The sequence below is a fragment of the Pleurodeles waltl genome, chromosome 12, assembly GCF_031143425.1.
Source record: "Pleurodeles waltl isolate 20211129_DDA chromosome 12, aPleWal1.hap1.20221129, whole genome shotgun sequence".
NCBI classification, from domain to species: domain Eukaryota; kingdom Metazoa; phylum Chordata; class Amphibia; order Caudata; family Salamandridae; genus Pleurodeles; species Pleurodeles waltl.
Genome location: NC_090451.1, coordinates 82,295,851 through 82,319,627, shown reverse-complemented (window position 1 = coordinate 82,319,627; position 23,777 = coordinate 82,295,851). Strand labels below are relative to the sequence as shown.

Below are 23,777 nucleotides of genomic sequence, written 5' to 3'. Positions count from 1 at the left end.
ATCACAACATAAAGGTTTCAGGACAGATGATACTGTTATAAGGTATGTGTTAGAAGCAGGGAATGTGTTGCATGTACAGCAGTGCAAACAAAACAATCTGCCCAACCACTTCGACCCGCATCTTCGACCCAGTACTTGCAGAAGTGTGCTTTTCAGTAGAGGGAAGTCCTCTACTGGTCATTGGGTATGTGCACCGGTTTCCATATGACAGTGCAACGTCAGTACAGAGAGGAACCTCTCTTTATGTGGTTAGAGTGTGCTGCTATGTTTGCAGGTCACACAGCAGGATGTCCCAAGACCTTTTGCAACCCACAGACGTGAGGTAGGGAGCAAGACATGATAGAACCAGAGACAGGTGAGGAGAGGACTGGATAGATAGAAAGGTAGAGTGTGGTGCAGCATAGATAGGTAGAAAGATACTGAGTCATAGGTAGGCAGAGAGGGAGGGAGGTTGAGCTAGAGAAGAACAGTGGAGTAAAATCATTTTTGGGGTGGAGGCCTGGGCAGTTGCCCACTTTGCACCCGCCTTAAATGGCTCTGACCACAAGAGTTGTTCTACTTCAGTTGGTAGACCTGTCAACTCTTGGCATGGTTTGCCCCTGTCCAAAGTCTTTATATTTGATAGTTCAAAACATTTTGCTTCATCATCAAAAATCCAAATACAAAAACGTTTTGAGTCAAGTACAAACAATAAATAAATAGTCAAATCTCAAGATCTAAAAACCAGAGATAAAAAATCACTTCATGAGTTAAAAACAAACAATAGAAACATACAAAGCACATAATTCCATAGGTTAGATGCCAATTTACATCCAGTTACCCAGTTTAAATACAGGGATACATGAAACATCCCCCACCACTGTGTGGTAATAAAGCAAGTGAGGACGATGCAACATAGTTTCATAACATTTCTAACAATTTGGGTCTCATTAGCCAAGCTGAGTGGAGAAATTTAGAAACAGCCACAACCACAATTGAAGAAGTTTCACTTTTGCATACCCTGAGTGCTTCTCCTCTAGTTGCTAGGCTCAATATCCTACACATTGGCACAATCCATTTGGACCTGGGTTTTGCATAAAGTGGACAGAAAAAGAAGAAGTGCTTCTCACTTTCACGAACGTTCTTACCATAGAAAAAGTATTCAGGTCCCTGGTTCGTCTTACTCCGCCTATCGGTAAAGGCCGGTTTGGGAGCGATTTATCCCTAAGCTGGAGGAACAACGGCGAGCCTTACGAGGACATATAAAATCCAGGAATTCTTCAAATTTGTACACTGATTTTAGAAGGAGGAAGCCACTTGGTAAACTCCCTTGTGAGGATATGGATAAATGGTCCCTGCAGTGGCCTTCTCTCCATCGACGTTTAAACTAGGGCAGCATTCCCCCTCTTGATGGATTGTGGCTCAGTCCAGAACTTACCCAAACCTAGCTCGCTCCACCCCTTCTTGAGTGCCCCTCCCCACTTAATCCCCCCCCCCCAACGACTGGCCGAGATGACAACCTGCACACCCTCTTTTAAAAGGTGCAATTCATGAGTGCCCCAAATACACCAAAGATGAGATCTCCCGGATCCCCAGGTCCATACGAAGCGGTAAAAGAGCCGTGCCCTTCCCTAGGCTCACCAGACTTCTAATAAAGTTGTTTTCTGCTGACCTCAGGAGACTAATATTGCAGTGCCCCCAATAATTCTGCCCCATAAAGAGCAGCCCCCTTTGCTTGGGCTTTATAGATTTCCACTGCCGACCATACAGGGGACCACAGGGCCTTTTTGGGCAACTTAAGTCTGGCTCCAGCCTGATGCTTTACAATTAGTGTACTCCAGAGTCCTGATTTGTCTAGCCTGATACCCAGGTAGTCAAATTCCGGGACCTTTTCGAGCACTTCCGACCTCGGACCTTGATGACCCCACTTGCCTTGCCCTTCTTAGTAAATGTCATGTATTTGGTTTTTGAGGTGTTTATTTGAAGACCAAAATTACTGCACAACTGTGTGAAGCTGTTGATCAGCCTTTGCAGACCCCTCCTGGTTTTGGACAAAAACAACGCATCGTGCACAAAGAGGAGGGCCAGTATTTTGACTCCTGCCAGCATAGGGGAATCATTGGCACAAGTAATCAAATAAGCAATGTAGTTTTTCATGAATAGGAGGAAAAGGGTAGGGGCAAGTACATAGCCCTGCCTGACACCCAGGCTAACTGGAAGTGCATCTGTTAATTTTCCTTTTGCTCCACACGTTACTCTAGCAAAGTTCCCGTCATGCAATAATCTAATTAGATGGAAGAGGTCGGGAAGAATCCTCATCCCGAGAGCACCTCACACAGTTTCCCTCTGGGCACCAGGTTGAATGCGGCCTGCAAATCAATGTATGCCACAAAGAGGTCGCCCCAGGCCAGGTGACCACCTCCCACTTAACCAAGATGAACCTGAAGACATGGTCAACAGCACTGACCTTATGCCTCAATCCAGCCTGGAGCCCTGACAGTGTCTGCTTTTCCTTGCACCACCCCAAGAGGCACTCAAGGATCTGTTTTCAGGAAATCTTTTGGAGATTGTCTGTTAAGCTAATAGGGTGATAATTGGTGGGCACATCAGGGTCCCTCTTTTTTAAAATTGGAACAATCTCCACCCCTTTCCAAGATGGAGGAATTGTTCCTTCTGCCGCAATGGCATTTGAGATCACATTGATGTAGGGCACCCAAACCCCGGAATCAGCTTTAAAGACATCAGCTGGAATTTTGTCAAGCCACAGGGCTTTCCCAGGTTTAAGAGAAGCCACTGCACGTTCAATTTCCTGAAAAGAAAAAAATAATCTAATGGATGGGTCTGACTCTTCACACTGTGTATGTTCTCTATCCCATGTGGTCCCATAGGTGTGGGTTGGAGGCATACAAGCCCTTAAAATGCGCAACCCACTCACAGGGCAAAAATAGATGATTCTGCTGGATGTCCGGACCTTCCTTCACTTCTGCCAACTACACACCAGAACTTCTTCTGGACCTTATTCACAGTAGAGTCTAGCAGATGAGCCCACATGTACTCCTCCCAAGCTGCTTTTGCTGCTTGTAGCTTGCCTGATAGTTTGCCCTATAGACCCTTATAAATTGATTGTCTCCCCTTTTTAAAGTTAGCAAGAGGTGTGCCTTCACCATTTTACACTGCTCATTAAACCATCCCTGTGACCGCTTTGTTTGCCCCCCGCCTCTCTAGTTAAGATACTCCTCAGCTTAGAGAACAATATGTGATGTGCAGGAAGAATCAAGTCATTTTCCCCCCAGTAGGCATGTATACTCTCCATATGAGTAGCCAAAGTAGAGTAGAGGACCCTGATGTCCTTCGGAGGAGGCTACTGTTTCCCACCTCAGATTCCTCCTGTTGTTTGTGGCTACTAACTGTTTTCCCCTGTTTTTGTTTCTGACCTCCCGTTTTTGGTCCTGTGCTGAATGTCGTGTTTCCTCTCAGTGCTAAACCGCAAGTGCTCTCTGTCTAAATTGTATTGGTGAATGGTTTATCCATGATTGGCAAATTTGATTTATTAGTAAGTCCCTAGTAAAGTGCACTCTGTGTGTCCAGGGCCTGCGCATCAATTGCTGCTAGTGGGCCTGCTGCACTGATTGTGCCCCCCACATGTGTAGCCCTGAACACATGTCTAAGGCCTGCCACTGCAGTGTCTGTGTGTGCAGTCATAAGCTGCCATTTCAACCTTGCAAGTGAACCCACGAGCCAGGCCTGAACCTTCCCTTTTACTACATGTAAGTCAACACTAAAGTAGGCCAAAAGCAGCCCCAGGGGCAGGGTGCAGTATATGTAAAAGGTAGGACATGTATTGGTGTGCTTTACATGTTCTGATAGTGAAATAGAGATAAATTCGTTTTTCATTATTGCAAGACCTATCTCTCCCATAGGGCAACATGGATATTGCCTTGAAATATCTTTCAAGTGTAATTTCCCATTGGGAGGAGATAGAGGTATGGACTTTGCCGTCTTTGAACTCACAATTTAAAAATACATCTTTTGATGAAGTTGGTTTTTGAACTATGAATTTGAAAATGCAACTTTTAGAAAGTGGGCATTTTCTGCTTAACCGTTCTGCTAAAAACACATCTGGATCAGAATGACTGTTAGGCTGTTTGTGCATTCACTCTAGACAGTCACACAAGAGGAGCTGAGGTGTGCCCTTCATATCCTGATGGTTCTGTCCTCACACAGAGCAGTCTCCAACCTCGTGGAGTGTCTGGGGCCAGGGCAGAGAAAGGCAGTGTTTTGTGCACTACAAAAACTTCTTTTTGAAGTTTGCCTACTTCAAAGACAGAAATGGGTGCAAGTACTGGAAGTCTGACACCACATAGTTAGAATCCTTCTGGACTCAGGAAATTCTGCCATGAAGAAGAACTAGATGCTGTAGGAGGGACTGACACTCTGCCTGTTGCTTTGTTGTGCTGGCCTGCTGCTTGCCTCTTCTGTCCAAGGAGTGAAAGGACTGGACTTGGCTTTCTACATCCTGCTTCCAAAAGTTCTCGAAGGGCTGCCTCCTGTTAGGAAGTGTAAGAGACACCAGAGACTGAACCTGCCTGTGCCTGGGTCCTCATGCTGAGAGTCCTGACTTGCCAAGTGGAACCAAATCCATTTCCTGAGCCCTTGGCAGTGAATTATGATGCAACAAGGAAGAAACTAGTGCATCGACTTCGGAACCAGCACCGCTCTCTGACCCCGTGCTGCTGCCTGCACCAGAGCAATGGTCCCCGCTGAGTGCAACTCCTGTGACCTACAACCCAGGCCTGACACCACCACAATGCCTCCAAAGTCCTGCCACAGCGTGAGTCCAGAGTGCCATATTATCGAAGTCCATGGCACCCTACTCTGCCACAGCACCTGTAGCTTCGTGGTGTGATTGTGACACTGCGAAGACTACACCTTGTGTCGTGACCTGCTGGATTCACCGACCCCGCCTTGTAAAGAACTGATGCCTCGCCGGCAATGCCGCATCACCACCCCTGCAACTGTAAGGAACCTACGTCTCACATCCCCTGCCTAGCAGCAAGGAACTGACACCTCACCTTCCTGGTGGCAGTAAGGAACCAATACCGCACCGGCTCCAGCGACACCTCACCTCCCCAACTCCGTACACCGTCTTTGTTTCCTCATCGTTTTCCAAGGTACTGTAACCGGGGTCTACACAACTCCAGAACTTTGACTTCTGTCTCTTTATTCACGCCGCGTTTGAGCACCGGAGCCTGTGGTTAGTGGCTACCGGGTGCTCAGCTTTCTTTTACCCTTCTTCCTGTCTGGGACATTTCTATACCGCCATTTTGTTAGGTTGACGGTATAGTCTTTTTCTCTCCCCTAAGCCGGCTCAGGCTGCCTCTCGTCAGTATTTAATGACGGAGGGGAGCCGGCCGCGCAGCGAGTGACACACGAGTAGGCTCCCATTTTTTAACCTTGATGATTGTGATAATTACTGTTTATTGAATTTGAATGCTTTTTAAAAAAAATTAAGATTTTTAAAATAATTACTTTTTATTCATAGGTCTTTCACTCTGGGCCTTTTAACCTTACCTTTGACTTCTGTCTCTTTATTCACGCCGCGTTTGAGCACCGGAGCCTGTGGTTAGTGGCTACAGGGTGCTCAGCTTTCTTTTACCCATCTTCCTGTCTGGGACATTTCTATACCACCATTTTGTTAGGTTGACGGTATAGTCTTTTTCTCTCCCCTAAGCCGGCTCAGGCTGCCTCTCGTCAGTATTTAATTTAATGACGGAGGGGAGCCGGCCGCGTTGCGGACGCGTGCAGCGGGCGCGCCGCTGGCGCGCCAAAGGCAAGCCCGTCTGTGCCCGACCGCGCCCTGGAGCGTCCTGAGCATCCTGAGCCCAGAGATGCTGCTCTTTGTTTCCCAATGAGGTTAGTCTACTCTTCTTCGCAGCTATTGGCTTGTAGGACCTCTAATCCCTGTCTCACCCATTCAAGTGACTTTCATTTCCCCTCAGTGGCGTAGCGTGGGTTGTCAGCACCCGGGGCAAGGCAAGTAATTTGCGCCCCCTAACCCGGGGCAAGGCAAGTAATTTGCGCCCCCTAACCCGTGGATTTAGTCTCTTCCAAGATGTTGCACCCGGTGCGGCCGGCCCCCCCTGCACCTCCCACGCTACGCCACTGTTTCCCCTTCCTCCTTTCCTTCCCACGCTGTGGTTGGACCGCCCTGCCCTCCACGTCCTCTGAAATTCCTTCTCCCCACCCAGCAAGAATGATGCTGCTTAACTGCCGATCCCTCCCCGCTCATTCTCTACACATCTACAATCTCCTTGAAGACCTTTTGCCTGATGTACTGTTTCTTACTGAAACCTGGCTTGAGGAAGACTCTACAGTACACATCTGTAACTCTCTGCCTTCCATTTATTCCATGATTCATCTAGATAGGCCCGCCACCAGAGGTGGTGGAATAGCTATCATTCATAAAATTACTATTAAATGCACCACCTTACCCTTATATATTCCTGATTGTGAGAGCCTAATGTTCTCACTATGTTTGTCCCCCACTTTCACCTTTTCAGGAATTTTGCTCTATCGACCACCTGGACCTGTGCTACGTTTCCTGGATTCTCTTCCGGAGGTTGCAGCCAGTCATATCTGCAATCTCTCCAACTTAACTATTTTAGGAGATTTTAATATTCATCTTGACAACTCCGACTGCCTTTCGGCTAAATTACTGGCAACCTCTCTCGCAGCACTCCAACTACTTCAGCATGTATCTGGCCCTACCCACCAGAAGGGTCACACGTTGGATCTTATATTCAGCAATATTGCCAACTTGCTGACGGCCCCTCCCCTGCCATTACTCTGGACCGATCACTCCCTTCTCTCTTTCACTTTCCCGTATGATGCCACCCAAGGGCACCTCCCCAGCACTACCACATCTGGACGCATTTGGTCAAAACTGGACCCGGAAGAATGGTGTAAGGCCCTCTTGACCCAGGGCAAAACCGGTCACTCATCTACCCCAGAAACTGCAGACTCTTTTGATAAATGGATCTCATCCTCCTTGGATGTTGTTCTACCCATCAGAACCAGAGTGGTTCCCTCACCCCACAAATCTAAACCCTGGTTCTCCCCTTACCTGCTTGAACTAAAAAAGAACTGTAAAAAACTTGAGAGACTGTGGCGTAAAAACTACAGTCTCTCTAACAGAGAGATCTACAAGCAATCAGTCAGAATCTATCACCACAATATTAAAATTGCCCAGTCTACCTTTTATGGTGAAAAAATAGAATGTTCTTCATGTCCTCAGAAAGAAATCTTTCAAATTTTTAGAGATCTTACCTCCCCTCCCATTTCTACCCCCATGACGGAAGCCTCCGTCTCCCACAGCGACCGACTGGCATCTTTTTTTCAGGACAAAGTCATCAGTATATACTCTGGGTTTCCCGTCTATATGAAGGATCCCTCTGTTTGTAATGACACTGACTCCCTTTCTGTAGGAGTCTCTCTAACCTCCTTCCCCCCTCTCACCGAGGAGGTGACCATTAACTTCCTGTCCAAAATTAAATCCGGCTCCCCTCTGGACCCCGCCCCTCCCTCTGCTCTCTTGCAGGTAGCAGGCACCATTGCTCCTCCTCTCACTAAAATTCTTAACAGCTCCTTATCCATGGGCTCCCTTCCCCAGTCATTTAAACATGCTGTGGTTAAGCCCCTTCTGAAGAAACCCAAACTTGACCCCACTTTATTGGAAAATTTCAGACCTATTGCCCTCCTCCCTATCTCCGCAAAAATCCTTGAGAAACATGTCAACACTGAACTAACCAACTATCTCGAAAGCAATGAACTTCTTCATCCCACCCAAATGGGCTTTAGAGCCTTGCACAGTACTGAGTCAGTTCTCCTTTCAGTAACTGAGTCGGCCCGCCAGCTCTTAGATCTAGGGTCTCACGTAGCCATCATCCTGCTTGACCTAAGTGAAGCTTTTGACACTGTCGACCACAATCTTCTCTGTCGGAGACTATCAGATGTAGGAGTCGGAGGTTCCGCCCTCTCTTGGTTTTCCTCCTTCCTTAAAGACAGATCTTTCCAAGTCTTGGACCGGACCTTCTTTTCTAGCCTTTTCCCCTTGGCATGTGGAGTCCCCCAGGGCTCGTCCCTTAGCCCCACTCTCTTTAACGTTTACTTGTCACCTTTAGCTAGAGTAGTTGCCCCTCATAATCTGTCCTTGGTCACCTACGCAGATGACACCCAGTTAGTGGTATCCCTCTCCAGCTCTGGAGACTCGCCGGTGACCAATCTCTCCCGCTGTATGAGTGACATCGCCAAATGGATGACCAAGTCCAAACTCAAATTTAACGATGGAAAATCGGAAGTCCTGGTTTTGGGCAACGGTCCCCCCGCTCTTCCCCTTCCCTCGCTCTCAGATGCCTTCAGTACTCTTCCTCCCCCCAAATCTCAGGTTAAAACTCTAGGTGTGATGCTTGATCCCAGGCTTACTATGGACTCTCAAGCCAGTAAAGTTTCTTCTACCTGCTTTGGTCTTATGCGCATGTTCAGAAAGATTCTCTCTCTTCTTCCTCCTACAGCCAGAAGAATTCTCATCCAAGCCTTAATTCTTTCCCGGCTGGATTACGGAAACTCCCTGTTCCTCAGCTCCCCTTTTTATGTTATAAAGAAGCTGCAAAGAGTGCAAAATGCAGCTGCCAGGCTTCTTACTCACTCCTCAAAATATTCATCCGCCAAATTGGCTATCTCCACCCTCCACTGGCTCCCCATCAAAGAACGGATCCATTTTAAATCTCTCTGCATTGTCCATAGGGCCCTACATGGTAAAGGTCCCATCTCTCTAAGGAAACGGATCTTCCTGCATACTCCTTCTAGGAACTTACGTTCCTCCTCTCTTAGGTATGCACATATTTCTCGATCCAAGAGAGCCTGGGGCAACAATTCTTTTTCCAGTAAGGCCTCCCACCTTTGGAATACCCTCCCTTTGGAGCTCCGCTATGAACCCTCCGAACACCTCTTTAGGAAAAAGCTCAAAACTTTTTTATTCTGTAATTAGCATTGGTCCCCCCTCCTATTCGTGCTTTGCTGCTTTTAGCGCTGGGATGCCTTCGGGTCGCCATGCGCTTTATAAATCTTATAAACTAAACTAAACTAAACTCCGTGGCCCCCGCACTCCCTTGCGGGTGGCGCTGGACTGTTGGAAGTGACTCAACTCAGTGAAGCCATTTTGATAGCCCTAGTTGTAGTGCTTGTGTTTCTAAGCACTATACTACATTTAATCTTTTGAAATTCATATCTTTACTTGTGTATGTTGGATCTTTGTGGTTTTGGTCTTGTTTTACTCAGATACATATTGTCTATTTTTCTAAACTGGTGTGGAGTACTTCTGTGGTGTTTTCACTGTATTACTGTATGTATGCGTGTGTGTGTCCCTTACCCTAACTAGAGTGGGAGTCCCTACATGAACAGGGTGTAAACCACTACAACTAAAGGCCCCATTTCTAACAGCAATCATGCATTCCATTGCAAATCTATATGAGGAAGGGAACAGCTCCGCTGGTGCCCCCTCACAGCGTGCCCTGCAGGGGTTTGTAGTCTGCATAATGCCAATCCTAATGGAAATTGCGAATTGCAATGCACATTCATGCATTGTGAATTATGACTCGGCATTCACTATTACTGCAAATCTGATCATTGTTGGCTTTTACAAGGCAAAGTCCTTTCATGTATCTGGCCCATTTGTTATCACCCAACTCCTGTGTCTGGGCTTTTGAAGAACAAACGACTGAGCCTAATGATTACACCTGAATGTCTCCATCGAGGTTTACCATCTAACATTTGTAATTCACAACTACAAGTATTACACACTGTTAGGATTTTGAGATAACCATTGAAAGTGTATGATTTCCATTTCAATTTGTGGTATGCAAATGTGTCCCAAGTGGATAGCCTCAAAATCTAGCACGGGTCCCACCCTTGTGAAGTATCTCAGAACAGTTAACATCCGAAAGCACTGCGAGGTGCATAGATGTAGCAATAGCGAAAGGCGTGAGTTAGTTCACGGAATGAAGGAGGGCAGAAATTTGAGGCTGCGGTGATTGGCTGACTCTGTAATTTCCTGGTAAACATCCTGAGTTGTCATGGTAATTATCTACGTTCAAAACTCAACTGTTGACTAAACGTAGCTGGCCTAGAGTTGCCACCTGCAACATCCCTCATAGATAAAGACAGAAAGAAGCACTTAGATGTATAAACACTGCTCTAAGCATGCTGGGAATTGTAGGCCCACACTAACAATGGGGCAAGTGAAACTGAGAATCACATCATACTTAGTACTTTTAGTTGAAAAAATAAGACTATCTGAAAGTCACAATTGTGACGTGGGGCTCTTTGGCCCTGGAGGAGGTCATGGTGATGCAGTCACATCTGGTGGTCAGTCATAGCATGAAAATAGGTGAGCTCTTTAAGGGTGTTCATTGAGAGCCATGGAGGCCCAGTTATGTCTATTTCTACCTTTGAAGTCATGAAGACAAGGATTTATGGAAAATAAAGCATGCTCAACAACAGGATTTGATCTTCACAGACAAATTGGTAGTGGGGAAAAAGCAAATGGGGTGAAATAATTAAATTCCCAATCAGGGAGCCAGTAGAGATAAATTAGTATGTTGGTAGATGTCACATGTAAATTAATGCTATATTGGACTAGAAATTCGACATTGATCAGTAATCTGACAGGATTCCGCTTTGTCATTCTCATTGCAGGAGATGGATACAGTCTTGTCTTGCCTTCCAAAGCCAGCTGTGGCCTTCCTCCACCCCTTTGCTCCACTGGCAACTGCAGCTCCCGAAATCAACAAAGACCACCACCACTTCCACCGAAACAGCTTGTCCGTACCCGTTCACTACCTATTGTGAAGCCATGCTGCCACCAAATGTGGGCTACACAGTATCCGGGTGCATCCTTCAGCAGCCAGCACCACACTGGCCTAGCAGGAGGCCACAACCCTCCTAGCAGTCCTCGATGCCGGGAGAAGGCATCGCTGGGCAGGAACCAGCGGACCCCTAAGTGGCACAGCATGGACGAAGATACTCGCACAAGCTCACCCGACACCACGCTGGACCTAGAAAGGCTGTCCTTCACCACCCCAGACGAGGACCTTAGCACCTTCTTCAAGGACCTAACAAATGGGGAGGAAGTGCACGACAAGCTGAGAATACATCACAGGATGTCGCTCTGCCGCTTCACTGCTAGTCTCCAGGAGATGTTGACTTCAGCAGATGACATGTTAAAGTCAGTGGTGGCATGGTCAGACTACAGGTTTCTGGACTCTGAGCCATGCTGTGAGGCAGGAGATGCCTGGTATTTCCCGGTATGCCTGGCCTCAGACCCACAGAACATTTTGGCAGTCAAGGTAAGTGTACTCCGATTATTGGAAGCATCCATACTAGGTTCAACCCTAACATATGCTGCTGCAGAGTATGGCTCCGAGCCCCTTGATCAACCTGGCTTTAGGTGTCCCATTATAATGAGGTCAATAAATCCAGAGAGCTCTGGCTTCCCAAAGTGACTGATCCCTCTGTTAGGTGAAAAATAAAAGATGCTTGCCATTTCTTCCACCAAACATCACATGCATGTCGAAAAAGGAAGCAAATGGTTACAAACCAGTTTACATCCAGGTTTGAACTTTGGGGTGTGGACTTGGGTTGTGTTTCTCTGTGCTCAATGGAAATGGTCTCCACCAATCCCTTCATCTCCAGGGTAAACACAAATCCTAAAATAAGTCCACCAGGGATATCAGATCCTTCTGGAAAACCAGGTTTGGACCGCACACAGCCCAAAGTATCAGCTGGGTGGAGTAGTATAAATTGTATGCACTTTCCCCTTTTCCATATCTGACCTCTTCCCAATCCTGAGAAGGCTTAATGTGTTGATGGCTTCCTCGTAAACTCAATATCCCCCACTGATTGGATGAATCTTCTGTGTGGCTCCTCCAGTGATCTATGGGGTCTGAGGTTTGGCACTGGCCCAGAGCTTAGGGATTTCTGGGTCACGTTCATGGCATGGTCCCTAACCTCTTGGCCAAACGTCAATGCGAACAGCTGATGCACTTGTGATAGGACTTGTTGCCTGCTCATTGCGTGGTGGCAGCAGGTACATGCTCTGGTCACACGTCAGAGTGAACACTAAAGTCAAGGCGATTTTTGAGTGGTGACGTATACTCAAGGTATAATACAGGAACCACCTCAAGCCAATTCACTACTTTTTTGATATCGCGTTTTTTCTGGGCGCAATTTGTTCATATGTTATATGCAGGCCACTGGCATTATGTGGTTCTGTAGCCAGGGTCATCTTAAGATCTTTTTGGCCCCTGGCAAGGTAAATTTTGAGGGCCGTGGATGGAACAAATTTGAATTTCATCAACCATTTCCTAACAATTCATGCCTTCTGTGATGCCATACAATACTAACTTATATGTTAAACCTTAAAGGGGTCACTCAACAGTTGAAATAGGACCTGACTGGGATTCCAAAAATCTTTACGACGACTCTGTGGTAGAGGTAGGCAGAGCGAGAGAGGTTTAGAGAGAGAAATAGAATAGGCAGTGGTCAAATAGAAAGAACGCTCACTTTCACAGGGGCCCCTTGGAAGGTGTGGTCCCTGGGCAATTGCCCACTTTGCCCGTTCCGTAAAACGCCTCTGCCGGTAGCTGCTGAGTTTTCCATCTAACGGTAGACTTGCAGCGTCTTCCACATAATTTGCATCTGCTGCAAAAGCATGCAGATCAACAAAAATGTTTCTTGTTTAAATAACAAACATCATTGAGAATGTTGCAATGGGTATGCAGTGAGGCGCCTCATTTCTTGATTATTATTTGCTCCACTCAGACACTATAGACTAAGACTTTCGAACTCAGGAAGTGATTTTACAGCAGGCAAAAAGTGTTACATTCGTACATATATTTGCTAAAGGGTGAAAAGAATAACTCATTCGCTTCATGGCAATTTGTATTCCCATTGTAGCGATTAACTCACGAGCAATTACAATGTTGCTTATCTTTTACAGGTGCTTAATTTGAGCCGGTGGTTGCAGGTGGGGCGCACCGGCCTCTTTTTTTTGGGACCAGGAGTTATTTTTAATCATCAGGCTTTGACCCAGAACAGAGGGAGAAATACAGCAAAGGGGGAAAGGACGAGGAAGAGAAAGATGAAAAAAAGTGACAAAGGAGAGAGCAGCGACCGGGGGGCATATTGCTAGACGAAAGATGCATGAGGTGAAATAAAGACTAGATAGGCTCGGTATTCGGCAACCCCGACGTTCGCCAGCAGGGCCGGCTGGCTTCGTAGATGCATTTGGGCCACAGCACTTATTCTTTTACAAATGAAGCACTGTCTTGTACCATTTAATATAGTGACTCCACAATGCAGTGAGAAACTCAGAATAGACAATATGAAGCATATAACACTGTTATACAGGCTGTGACCTTTCGAAAAGTGGTGCTTCCAGAAGCCTCACATTGTCAACACATATTGACATCCCCAAGAGGCAGTCTTAAAAATATAGCTGGTATGGTCACAATAATATTTTACTAAAAGCAGTCTTACCGTACATTCTTGGGTTCTGCTGAGTGCAACAATGTAAGTGTTTCATACAACATATTTCACGTTGGAGATGCAAGGACAGTGTCAAATAAATTGTGCTTCTAAGCAAAAAAAAGTGTTGTTCATGAATAAAACTTTGAACAGCATCTACTCTCGCACTGTTCTTATGTAGTGTTGGCAAGCCACCTTAGAGGGACACACGGTGTAATTAAGACACTGACAGTCAGCCCTAATGCACAGGGGGTTCCTTCACCGCCAGATGCTGAATGAGATCTATAGTTATTTAACCACTTTTTACAACCACCGGTCTACACCAACTCACCAGCCCAATCAGAAAACTCATAGTAGCAACTCAATCCAAATCAGCAAAGAAATCATCCCATGCCACACAATCAATCAATGGCAGCCTGTTCAAACCTCCCCAACATATGGATTCTGTTATCAGGACTCAAGTTCTTAAAGCACAACAAGGAATTAAAATCCACACAAAATTACAATCACGACAAATTCATCCCTTTTGCCTTATCAAATTCAATTCATCCATTCCTCAATACTAACCAATGCCGTCAAATGAATGTACCCCGCCACAGAATACTATCAAACCTATTGCCAAACTCCAACCAACCCCATCACATTTATTCTAGGAAACCCAATCAATCCAAACAAAATATAACCAACAAAACACAACTAACACAAGCCATCCTTTAAATTATCAGCACTTAACTAACATACACTACCTGGTTATTCTACCCAGACACCTTCACCCATTGAATGAAGTTCTGAGAGTCTCTCGTACTGGAAGCAATAATGGACTGTAATTGAAAGAATCGTGTCTGAAGGGGCCTTGTGTGATTTCAACATATTTACAATGGAAACGGTTCCAATCTCCATGCCCAGCCCCACAGAACCGCGAAGCACAACAGAGCTAGCCACACACTCCAGTTAGGCTTTCAAGTTCCTCAATTTTTCCAAGTAACTACATCATACAAAACTAAAACATTCTCATCCCAAAGCCAGCAAGCCCATTCAAAGTACCAATCATCGAATCCTCACACAGCCCACACCAGTCCATCCCATTCAAAACACCAAGCCAATACTTGGTGCAACACATGACATCCACAGCAGTGAAAGCAGTCCAACAAATTCACTGTTTACACAGCCTTAAGCATCCACTCATTCATTGCACCAAACACACGTCATTTAACAGGAACTGTTCATAACAGAGATAATTGAGTGAGTGAGAAGTCAGAACCTCATTCACGCCTCAATCCCTTCTCCGCTGTATTGATTAAATGTTGTTTTCGCTCTTGCTAAGATAATTGGCTCAGCCTATCAAACCATAACAACCGATCCCATTCTTTTTTTTTCAGGTACACAAGTTTGATGACAAGTCAAGCAGCTCACTTCTGGAGCCTGTTGGCCTCTCCTTACAAAAAACAATTTCACCCCATTTTAACATTCAAGCGGTCAGTGACTGCCTCAGTGGAGACTCTTCAGTGGAGACGCTCTTGCCACCTGATCAAAATGGCTTTGGGAGTGCAGTTCACTGGTCTATCAGCAACTGTGCCCCATGTCATTCCCAGGTGGCCTTGACTCCCCAAGTCCCCAGTAAGACCCTTGCTCGTTTTCTGATAGAGTATCAGGAAGTCCACATATCGGAGCCCGATGACTATGAGCGCCTGGCGTGCCTTCTTCTGCTACAGCTGTGCAATGGGCTGGAGCACCTGAAGCTGCAAGGAATCACACACTGTAATCTCTGCCCTGAGAATCTACTGATTGTGGAAGACACAGTGAACCAACGAGGACCATACAACCTACCCGGAAAAATGAACCTTCCCCGGCTTGTCATCAGCAATTTTTCCAAAGCAAAGCGCACCTCTCTGTCCATTTCTCCACCTAACAAAGCCTCATCTTCATCGCAGGCCAGGCTGGCACCAGAGTTACTTTCCACCATACAGTATAAGAAGGTAGATGAATTCCAGTTGGGCATCTTGATCTATGAGATTTTACACCAGGAAAACCCTTTTCAGGACTCATCGCAGACCTTGGGTGAAGACTACAGCACTGCAGATCTGCCATCAATTCCCAACTTGTCCCTTTACTCTCAGGGACTTCAGCGTCTGGCGGCCCTGCTGCTCCATGCTGATCCCCGTGGAAGAATGTCAGTCACTCAAGCAAAAACCATCCTGCAAGTCTTGTTGTGGGGCCCAAGGAGGGAACTTTTCCGGCAGCAGTCGCTGGGGCCAGTATTACTTCAGAACTGGATTGAGATAAAGCAAGCACTGCTGATCATGAGGTTTGCTGAGAAGTCTGTGAATGGAGAAGTAGCCAGAACCACAGAGGAGTGGCTGTGCTGCCAGTATTTTACACAAACAACTGACCATGCACTGCTCTATGCAGCACGGATCTTGTATGTTCTGTAGTCTTTGGGAAGGACTCAGCAGAATGGAAACAGTTTGTGCTTAACTGGCAAATGTTTGGGTACACAAGCATTTCCAATGTTTTATGGAGCCATATGAGTTACAAAGGTGTCTATTACAGTATCTGTGTTTCTAATGATGTCATAAGCTGGTAATAGTCTATTGCATTTTCTGGTAATTCACCCAGCAGAATATGGATCTTTTTTTTCAAATCCAAGCCTCTATGGTCTTTTGACAAATTTGCCCTGGTAAAAGTTCTGTATTTCTTCTTATCTATTAGACATGGACCTTGTTGTCCGCTAGGCCCAGGTAGCACTTTTGGCAGTGGCAGTATCACTCTTCTTTTCAGATCAGTATATACCACCCTTGTTTGATTTCAAGTCTGTAATCGCTGAAGCTTTACTTGAGTCGACTCTTTCCCTCAACTGAGAATCTTCATTGTGATGAGATATTCTGCTATGGTGTATTTAGCATTCTGTAGAATTCTTTTGTTATTTCCTGTTTTGTGTTTGCTTCCCAATGGGATGTAGATCTTTGTTTAGCTTCTTTTGTTAGGAGGGTCAAGCAGTGTGATTTTGGTGTTCTCCTGGTTCATGCATCCTACTCGTGTCTGCTTCTAGACATCTCCTGGTGTCAAGGAATGTGTTGCTTCACTTTGCTTGGTCTGTCGGACTCTGAACTGAAAATCTTTGGTGTTCCTTTTTCCAGATGTGTGTCTGGAATATTTCTGTTTGTTTTCTGTGTCATTAGGTAATAGGTGATATCCTATTTCTGCTTGGGGGCTGCTATTGTAGTACCTTAAGTAAACCTTCAGCATTTATTGGCAGAATAGCAGGTACATGGTTTTGGTTTGGCTAATATGCACTTGGTGCAGTTAAAGGGGTATGCAAGGCATCAGAATTCTTTAGGGAGCAACGAATTTGGTTGACAGTTTCCAGGGTTTCATTGGGAGGGGGAATTCAGAGAATACAGTTTGATCTTTTTTTTTGTACCTCTTTTTTGTTTGTGGTTGGATTGACAATTTTCATGATTTGGTGTGGGGAACTATGCCGTCAGTTCAAACCAGGTTTTCTGTTTGCTCTTGTTTTTCTATGACTGGTTTTGTTGTAGGTATTAATGAACTAGAAGCTTTCTTCAGGGTGTTTGTGTGGTCCATGGTGGCTTTTTGTGCTCCACCTCAGTGCAGATCGCACTCTTTCAGTGGGAGGAGTCATTGCTGTTCTTTCTTCTCACATACAAAGGCTAGCTTCCTTTCATCTCTGATGCCACTCTTTCATTTGGAGTTGGGCGGCAGGTTGTTTGAAATATCTGCCCCACTGTCCTGCAGATCTCCACCTATGGCAGGTTTGTTCTGGTCAAAGATTTGTGTTTGTGCATTTACACTGAAGGCCTTGGTGATGTGAATTGGTAGTGGCACAATCCATCGTCTAAGAGGCAAACGTGACCATCCCAGTTCTGCACGAAGAATCCCAAGGCTTTGAAAATATGTTATTATTTGTTTCCTTAGCTGGTTACTTTAGTCTAGGGGGTGTTTGTTTAGTTGTTTGTGTAGTTGGGGCTGTATAGCCTAGAAGAGGCTTCCCCAGAATGTGTATACCGCTTGCCATGTGATAAATGTGGAATAATATCTACCCCCATTATTTTATAATCCATTTCTGTGACAGATCTCATATACATTTCTCTGCATATCTGAAAATTCCCCTAGATTGGAAGAGGAAGGACCATGTTACTATGGTACTGAAGGTCTCTTGGTTGTAGAAAGAGGGTTCAGTTGGACATACGTATAGTGCAGAGAGATGAAGTCTGCTTGCTGTTCGAATAGTATGCTCACTGACTAAATCTGTAGGAGGTTAGGGCCATTTTATTTTGTTTCTTAGTTTTATGGCATTTATTTCCCTTTTGAGCCCAATTTTAATGCCCTGTTTCTCTTCATTTTTTTAGTTTGTGAATGTTAATGTGAGGAGCATCCAAATCTTGAGACTTGGTTCTGTCATTCCCTGCAGGACTTCAGTTGGCTGCCCAGTTCAGAAAATGGTGCTCATGGACAGCTTTCTAGAGAGTCCTAGCACAGTTACCGCTGAATCTCTTTGATATGCACCAAAAGCACGCTTTGGACCTTGGCTAGCGCATCAGGCACTCTGGTGCTGCCACGTGGGCCGACCTGAAAATGCCTTTATCAGGACCATTTATTTGGCCATTTGAGGTCCACACAATCTGGTACCTCACTGGCCTTTTCAGGCCGGCTCATCTCGCAGTGCCTGAGTGCGCGAAGGGTTAGTCCAACACTACATAAAAGCCCCCACTTTAGAATACAGGATCACTAAATCCAAAAATCCATTTCCAATTCATCAAGATTCCCTGCAGATATCTGTCTAGCCGCCTGTACAGATGAAATATGCAATACTCCTGTTTTGTGTGCATCACATCCAACCAGTACCAAGCCCTGCGTTGGCTCGGTTTCCATGTGTAAAAAGATGTTTTCATTGTATTGTTTTAACAAATTTATATGTTATAGAGATCAGTAAAACCATGTTTCTCGAGAATGTATTACAGTGAGCCATTGCCTGTTTGTTCACTGTTTTTATCTAATGCTATGGCAAAAAAAGCATTTGCAACATGAAACCAAAGTACACATTATTTTATTAAAATGGACCAACATACATTGACTAACACCAACTGAACCATTGTCATTATGTAGTAAACGAGGAGGCAGCCTCACTTACATCCAGGACAGGGACATGTGGACAGAAGTGCAGCTTTGGAACAGAATCCCGTTCAGATATGCAGGTGTCGTCCAGTTCAACATAATAATGAGACCGGACCTTCTCCAGGCCTTTTTAGAGCTGCACCTGCTGGAGCACCTTGGATGACCCTTCCACTAGGCAGCCTCCAGTACTTGTTTGTGGTGGAGTCCAGTAACCACGTGTGTTTCTAGGGAAGGAAATAGGGTACAGCAGTAGGCAATGGGCCCAATTAAGAGTTGTCGGATTTTGGAACAAGGAAACCTGGATGGTCAGAATGAATGTCTCCAGCGAAACCCAAACACAATAATCTGGTTAGTACAACTTAATCCACCCAGAATCAGGAATAACAGGCCTTCTCAATCTTACCAAGTCGAACTGCATACTTGATCCCTATTCTGGGCAAAATAAGAGTCTCTTTTCCATGTCCATTTACTAGCTGCTTTGACAAAGCGATAATTGGGAGAGTGGGATCGGTGTGGATTGTGTTGGGGGTGTTGAGGGCATCTGGAGACAGTGGCATCTCTGAAGCAGCTGGAGGGAGTACCATGCTCTGGTGTTGACTGGACCAGTTGTGATTGGGCACATTGGTATCAGCCTGGTATATACGTGCAATCAGGCCCTATGCGCTTTGCGAGAGAAGAATGTCTATCTACCAAGAGTTGCACGCTACTGGTGTTCTTGCCTGAGCTGACACACTGTGGCCTAGAGGCAAATGTGCACTGTCCATCAAATGATTGGTGCTGGAAACCTTCAAGTACAAATTTTCATGCACAGACAACTGCAGAAGGCTAATAAGCATTGCCTGTGTGCTTTGCACTGCAGTACACAGGCAATACATTAGTTTCTGCGAGAAATCAATCCATCCCCCCCGCTTTAGCTGCTTCCTCTAGGCCTTAGTTCTTAATGTGCAATTTATTCTCCCTCATTGTAAATGATCCTCCGCCCTGCCTCTCGGCTCCCTCAAATGTACGGGCTCCATTTCTCTCTGGCTAAGTTACCATAGAGTGACTGCATAAGAAATTACTGAACTGGAACAAGTGAAACATAGGCTCAGAAGAGTGTTTTGAGGTGTATGTAAGAGTTAGTTAGTTAACCTTCAAAGAGGGAAGGTCTGCGCTCCCATCACCGGCTTCCTGTCAAAAGGCGTGCGACACTTAGGCACTGGGTGTGGTATTTCAGGATCTCCATCATCAGGGGTCTGTTTCCCTGAGATCAGCTTTTCGCCGGTACACCCCTAATAGACTTCTTAGATCATCTTCCCTTAGGAAGGTAATCGTGCCCAGATTTCGTAAAGTCCAATAGGGTGGGCGTTCTTTTAATGTAGCAGCAGCTAAACTATGGAACACTTTGCCTACTCATATTTCAAGTCTGGACTCTTTTATAGCCTTTCGAAAACAATTGAAAACTTGTCTCTTTTCCCTTCCATGATGACAGCTCCTGCAATCTTTAGCGCTTTGATGCCTCAGCATAATGTGCTTTATAAATTTCATTGATTGCCCACTGTGACTTTCATGGGTGGGGTAAGTGACTGGATATCTTTATAAGAGAATAAGGAGGATTCTATCTTATTATTTTGTCTCACAGCTGCCAGTGGCCAGGCCACACATTTTTTATTAAATCCTGGCTAAATATTATGGGCCTATTAAAAGCCTCAGTACTGCCTGCCAGAACACGTGGAGCTTTTTCATTGGACCAGATATCGGGCATCTAAACTGCGGCATGAATAAATGTGGAGATTTCCAACACCCCTACCACTGAAGCCCCATATTTGATCATGATTTATGGAAGGACTTCATGAAGTCAAGAGTTGATCAAAGCCTAACTTAACAGGTGAGCTGGCCCTCTTCATCCAGTGTTTTAATTTTTTTTTATTGTAGCATTTTTGCAATAGGTCCTCCACTGGAGCCCATTCCCGCTTTCTTCGGTGCACCGCTCACAAAAATGTTTACCAGTTCTACCAAGAACCATGCTTACGTAAGTGAGTGACATAATATGCATCATGCCCTACCTAAATCAACTTGACTTAAGGAGCTGGATTTAATTCCAAATTCATACTTGACAAATTATAGAATGCGGCAATGTTCAGGTGGAGGATAGGAGGGGAGCCTGAAATTTTTCGGACCAGGCATGATTTGCCATACACCAAGTTTCTTTTGAGAAGGTAATTCAGTGAGGTGGCCAAAAAAAACCAGAACATATTAGCCTTATTAGTTAGAAACACTCTCCCCTGGTTTCTTCTTTGCAATAAGCATGACCAGTCTAAAAGCCCTACATAAGGCTTGATTACAAGTTGGTCGGTGTATTCCGATTCACGTGTAAACCAATGTTTATACATTGGTTGTATTTAACTCATCCGATAATTAGCAAATGCACTCAATACCTCAACATTTGTTACATTTCAGCAGGTCAAACCTGCCAAAATTTAACAGGGGAAAAACAGATGGTATTTACTGTATTATGAGGATTTTGTGATTTAAACACCAAAACCGCAATCAATAAATAGCATACCCTGTGGTATCATTATTTATCAGGTGTGATAAATAGCACCTTTACTTGTAATCAGGGCCTTACTGTCCACAGGTCTACTCCTGGCGCCATTAGCCTCTCAGCTATAATTATTACACTAAGGCTTGACTGCAGTAGAACAAAAGGTCAACGCTGTGATGTTGTCATGGCTCAAGGGGTGTGTGTGTTACTCCCACTCTCCCTGGCATTTCAGCAAATTTGACGTTAAAGAACCCAAGTATGTCTTCAAGTCTAGGTCAGGGTCCTTAGGAAGCTGGCCTGGTGTGTGGTGGGTGCCTAAGGTACTTACACCTTATACCAGGTCCAGGTATCCCCTCTTAGTGAAGTGTGGGCATTGTCTAGAAGCCAGGCTCTCTAGAGGTAGCTGGGGATCAGCAGCCAAGGCTTATCTAGGAGATATGCAAAGCTCATGCAAAACCACTGTAGTCACACAGCACGTACACACATGAAAGGAAATACTCAGTGTTACTAAAATAAAGGTACTTTATTTTTGGTTACACAATAATACAAAATACTATAAGGGCAACCCTCCAATAGGAGATAAGTAATACACTAAATATATACACTAGCAAACAGAAATAGGCATAGAAAATGTTAGAAAACAGTGCAAACAGCAATAACCAGTAGTGACCCTAGGGGGAGCTGAAACCACATACTAAAAAAATGGAATGCGTAAACTGGACCCCCACCTAGGTAAGTGGAATGTATAGAGGGGAGAGGGGAGCTGGGAGTACTATAAAACCACAGAGGTAAGTAACACAGTACCCCCCCAGCAACCAGGAAAGCAGGAGTAAATAACTGGAATTTCCCCATACCATCCAAAAGGATAGAAAAGAAGACACCCAGACAAGACTGCAAGAAACCAGCAGAAGATTCCTGAAGAGGAAGACCTGTGGCGGGAGGGGACCAAGTCCAAGAGTCACAGTGGAGTCCAGGAGGAGTAGGAGCTACTACCCACCCAACTGTACTTTCAGGAGTTGGTCGACAGTGATGAAGGTTAGGTCAGCACTGCAGTCCTGGAGCTGGAAAAGAGTTTCTGATGGATGCAGAAGATGTCCCATGCTAGAGTTAAGATTGTAAATGGGTGTCAGTGCAGGAATTCCACCAACAAGCCTTGCAAAGGCAAATTCGCGGTTTGTGGAAAAGGGGATCTGCCGGGAACCAGCAAGGCCCAGGAGAGGGATTCAAAGGTAACCCACAAGATAGCCCACAGATAGCCCACAAGAGTAAAGGCAGCACCCAGAGGAGTCCCACAGGACGGGGACACATAAGTCACAGAAGGAGCACTATAGAAAGGGATCCCACGCCACAGGAGAACACACAGAGGATTGTGCATTGCAGGAAAGAGTGCTGGAGTTACACATTGCCTGAGGATCCCTTAGAGGAGATGCAAACAAGCCTTGGCAGCTCCAAGAGACGCAATGCACAGGAGTACTGTCCTGCGTGAGAAGGCAAGGGCTTACCTCCACCAAAGTTGGCCAGCTGGCAGAGAGGACCAAGAGGACTACTCCGGACCACCACCCGTGATGCAGGATCCATGCATCTCAGGATGAGCGGAGATCCATCCAACCAGTTGTTGTTGCAGCAGGTGCCTGCGGATGCAGGGGAGTGACTCCTTCACTCCAAGGAAGATTTCTTCTTTTGTCTAGTGCAGACTGAAGACATGCTGCCCTCAGTGGATGCACAGCCGGTGGAAGTGTTGCAATTGCTGGCAGGAGCCCTGGAAACAATGTTGCAGAAGAGTTCTTCTTCTTAGAGGCAGAGTGTTGGGTCCTGGAGGGTCCAGTCGCAGTTCCAGAGGCCAGAAGTCGAAGTGAAGGTTGCAGAGGAACCCTGCTGCAATCTTGCAAGCTGAATCTGAGGACCCACCCAAGAGAGAGACCCTAAATAGCCCTGAAAGGGGGATTGGTCACCTAGCCAGGTAAGCACCTATGAGCAGGGGGGTCTGACGTCACCTGCCTGGCCTGGCCACTCAGATGCTCCCAGAGTCCCTGTCAACCTTGGAAACCAGATGGCAGAACCCAGGAACCCTCTGGAGGAGCTCGGAGCACCACCCCATAGATGGTGATGGACAGGGGAGTGGTCACTCCCCTTTCCTTTGTCCAGTTTCGCGCCAAAGGAGGGGCTGGGGGTTCCGGAACCATTGTGGACTGGTTTATGCACCAAATGTGCCCTTCAAAGCATACCAGAGGCTTGGGGAGGTTACCCCTCCGAAGCCATCACACCTATTCCCAAAGCGAGAGGGTGTTACCTCCATCTCCCAAAGGAAATCCTTTATTCTGCCTTCCTGGGCTTGATCAGATCAAGCAGTAGGAGAACAGAAACCTGTCTGAGGGGTGGCAGCAGCTTGGGCTGCCTGGAAAACCCTGTAAGACTGGTGGTAGCAATACTGGGGGGTCCTCCAAGGAGCCCCCAGAGTGCATGGAATCATACTTCCAATACTTGCAACAGAAGTGGGGTATAATTCTGACATGTTTGATACCAAACATGCCCAGGTTCGGAGTTACCATTATGTAGC

The 23,777-nt window shown here is 45.8% G+C and overlaps 1 protein-coding gene across 1 annotated transcript in view; it reads left to right on the top strand.

Annotated features, from left to right (window-relative positions):
• The window catches only part of PEAK3 (PEAK family member 3), a 36,974-nt gene extending 18,313 nt beyond the window's left edge, over positions 1-18,661 (top strand). Inside the window, exons 2-3 of the mRNA XM_069217209.1 lie at positions 10,732-11,381; positions 14,940-18,661. Of these exons, the coding sequence (XP_069073310.1) occupies positions 10,732-11,381; positions 14,940-15,992 (1,703 nt within the window). The 3' untranslated portion in view covers positions 15,993-18,661. The remainder of the gene's footprint in view (positions 1-10,731; positions 11,382-14,939) is intronic.
• Positions 18,662-23,777: the final 5,116 nt, after the last annotated feature.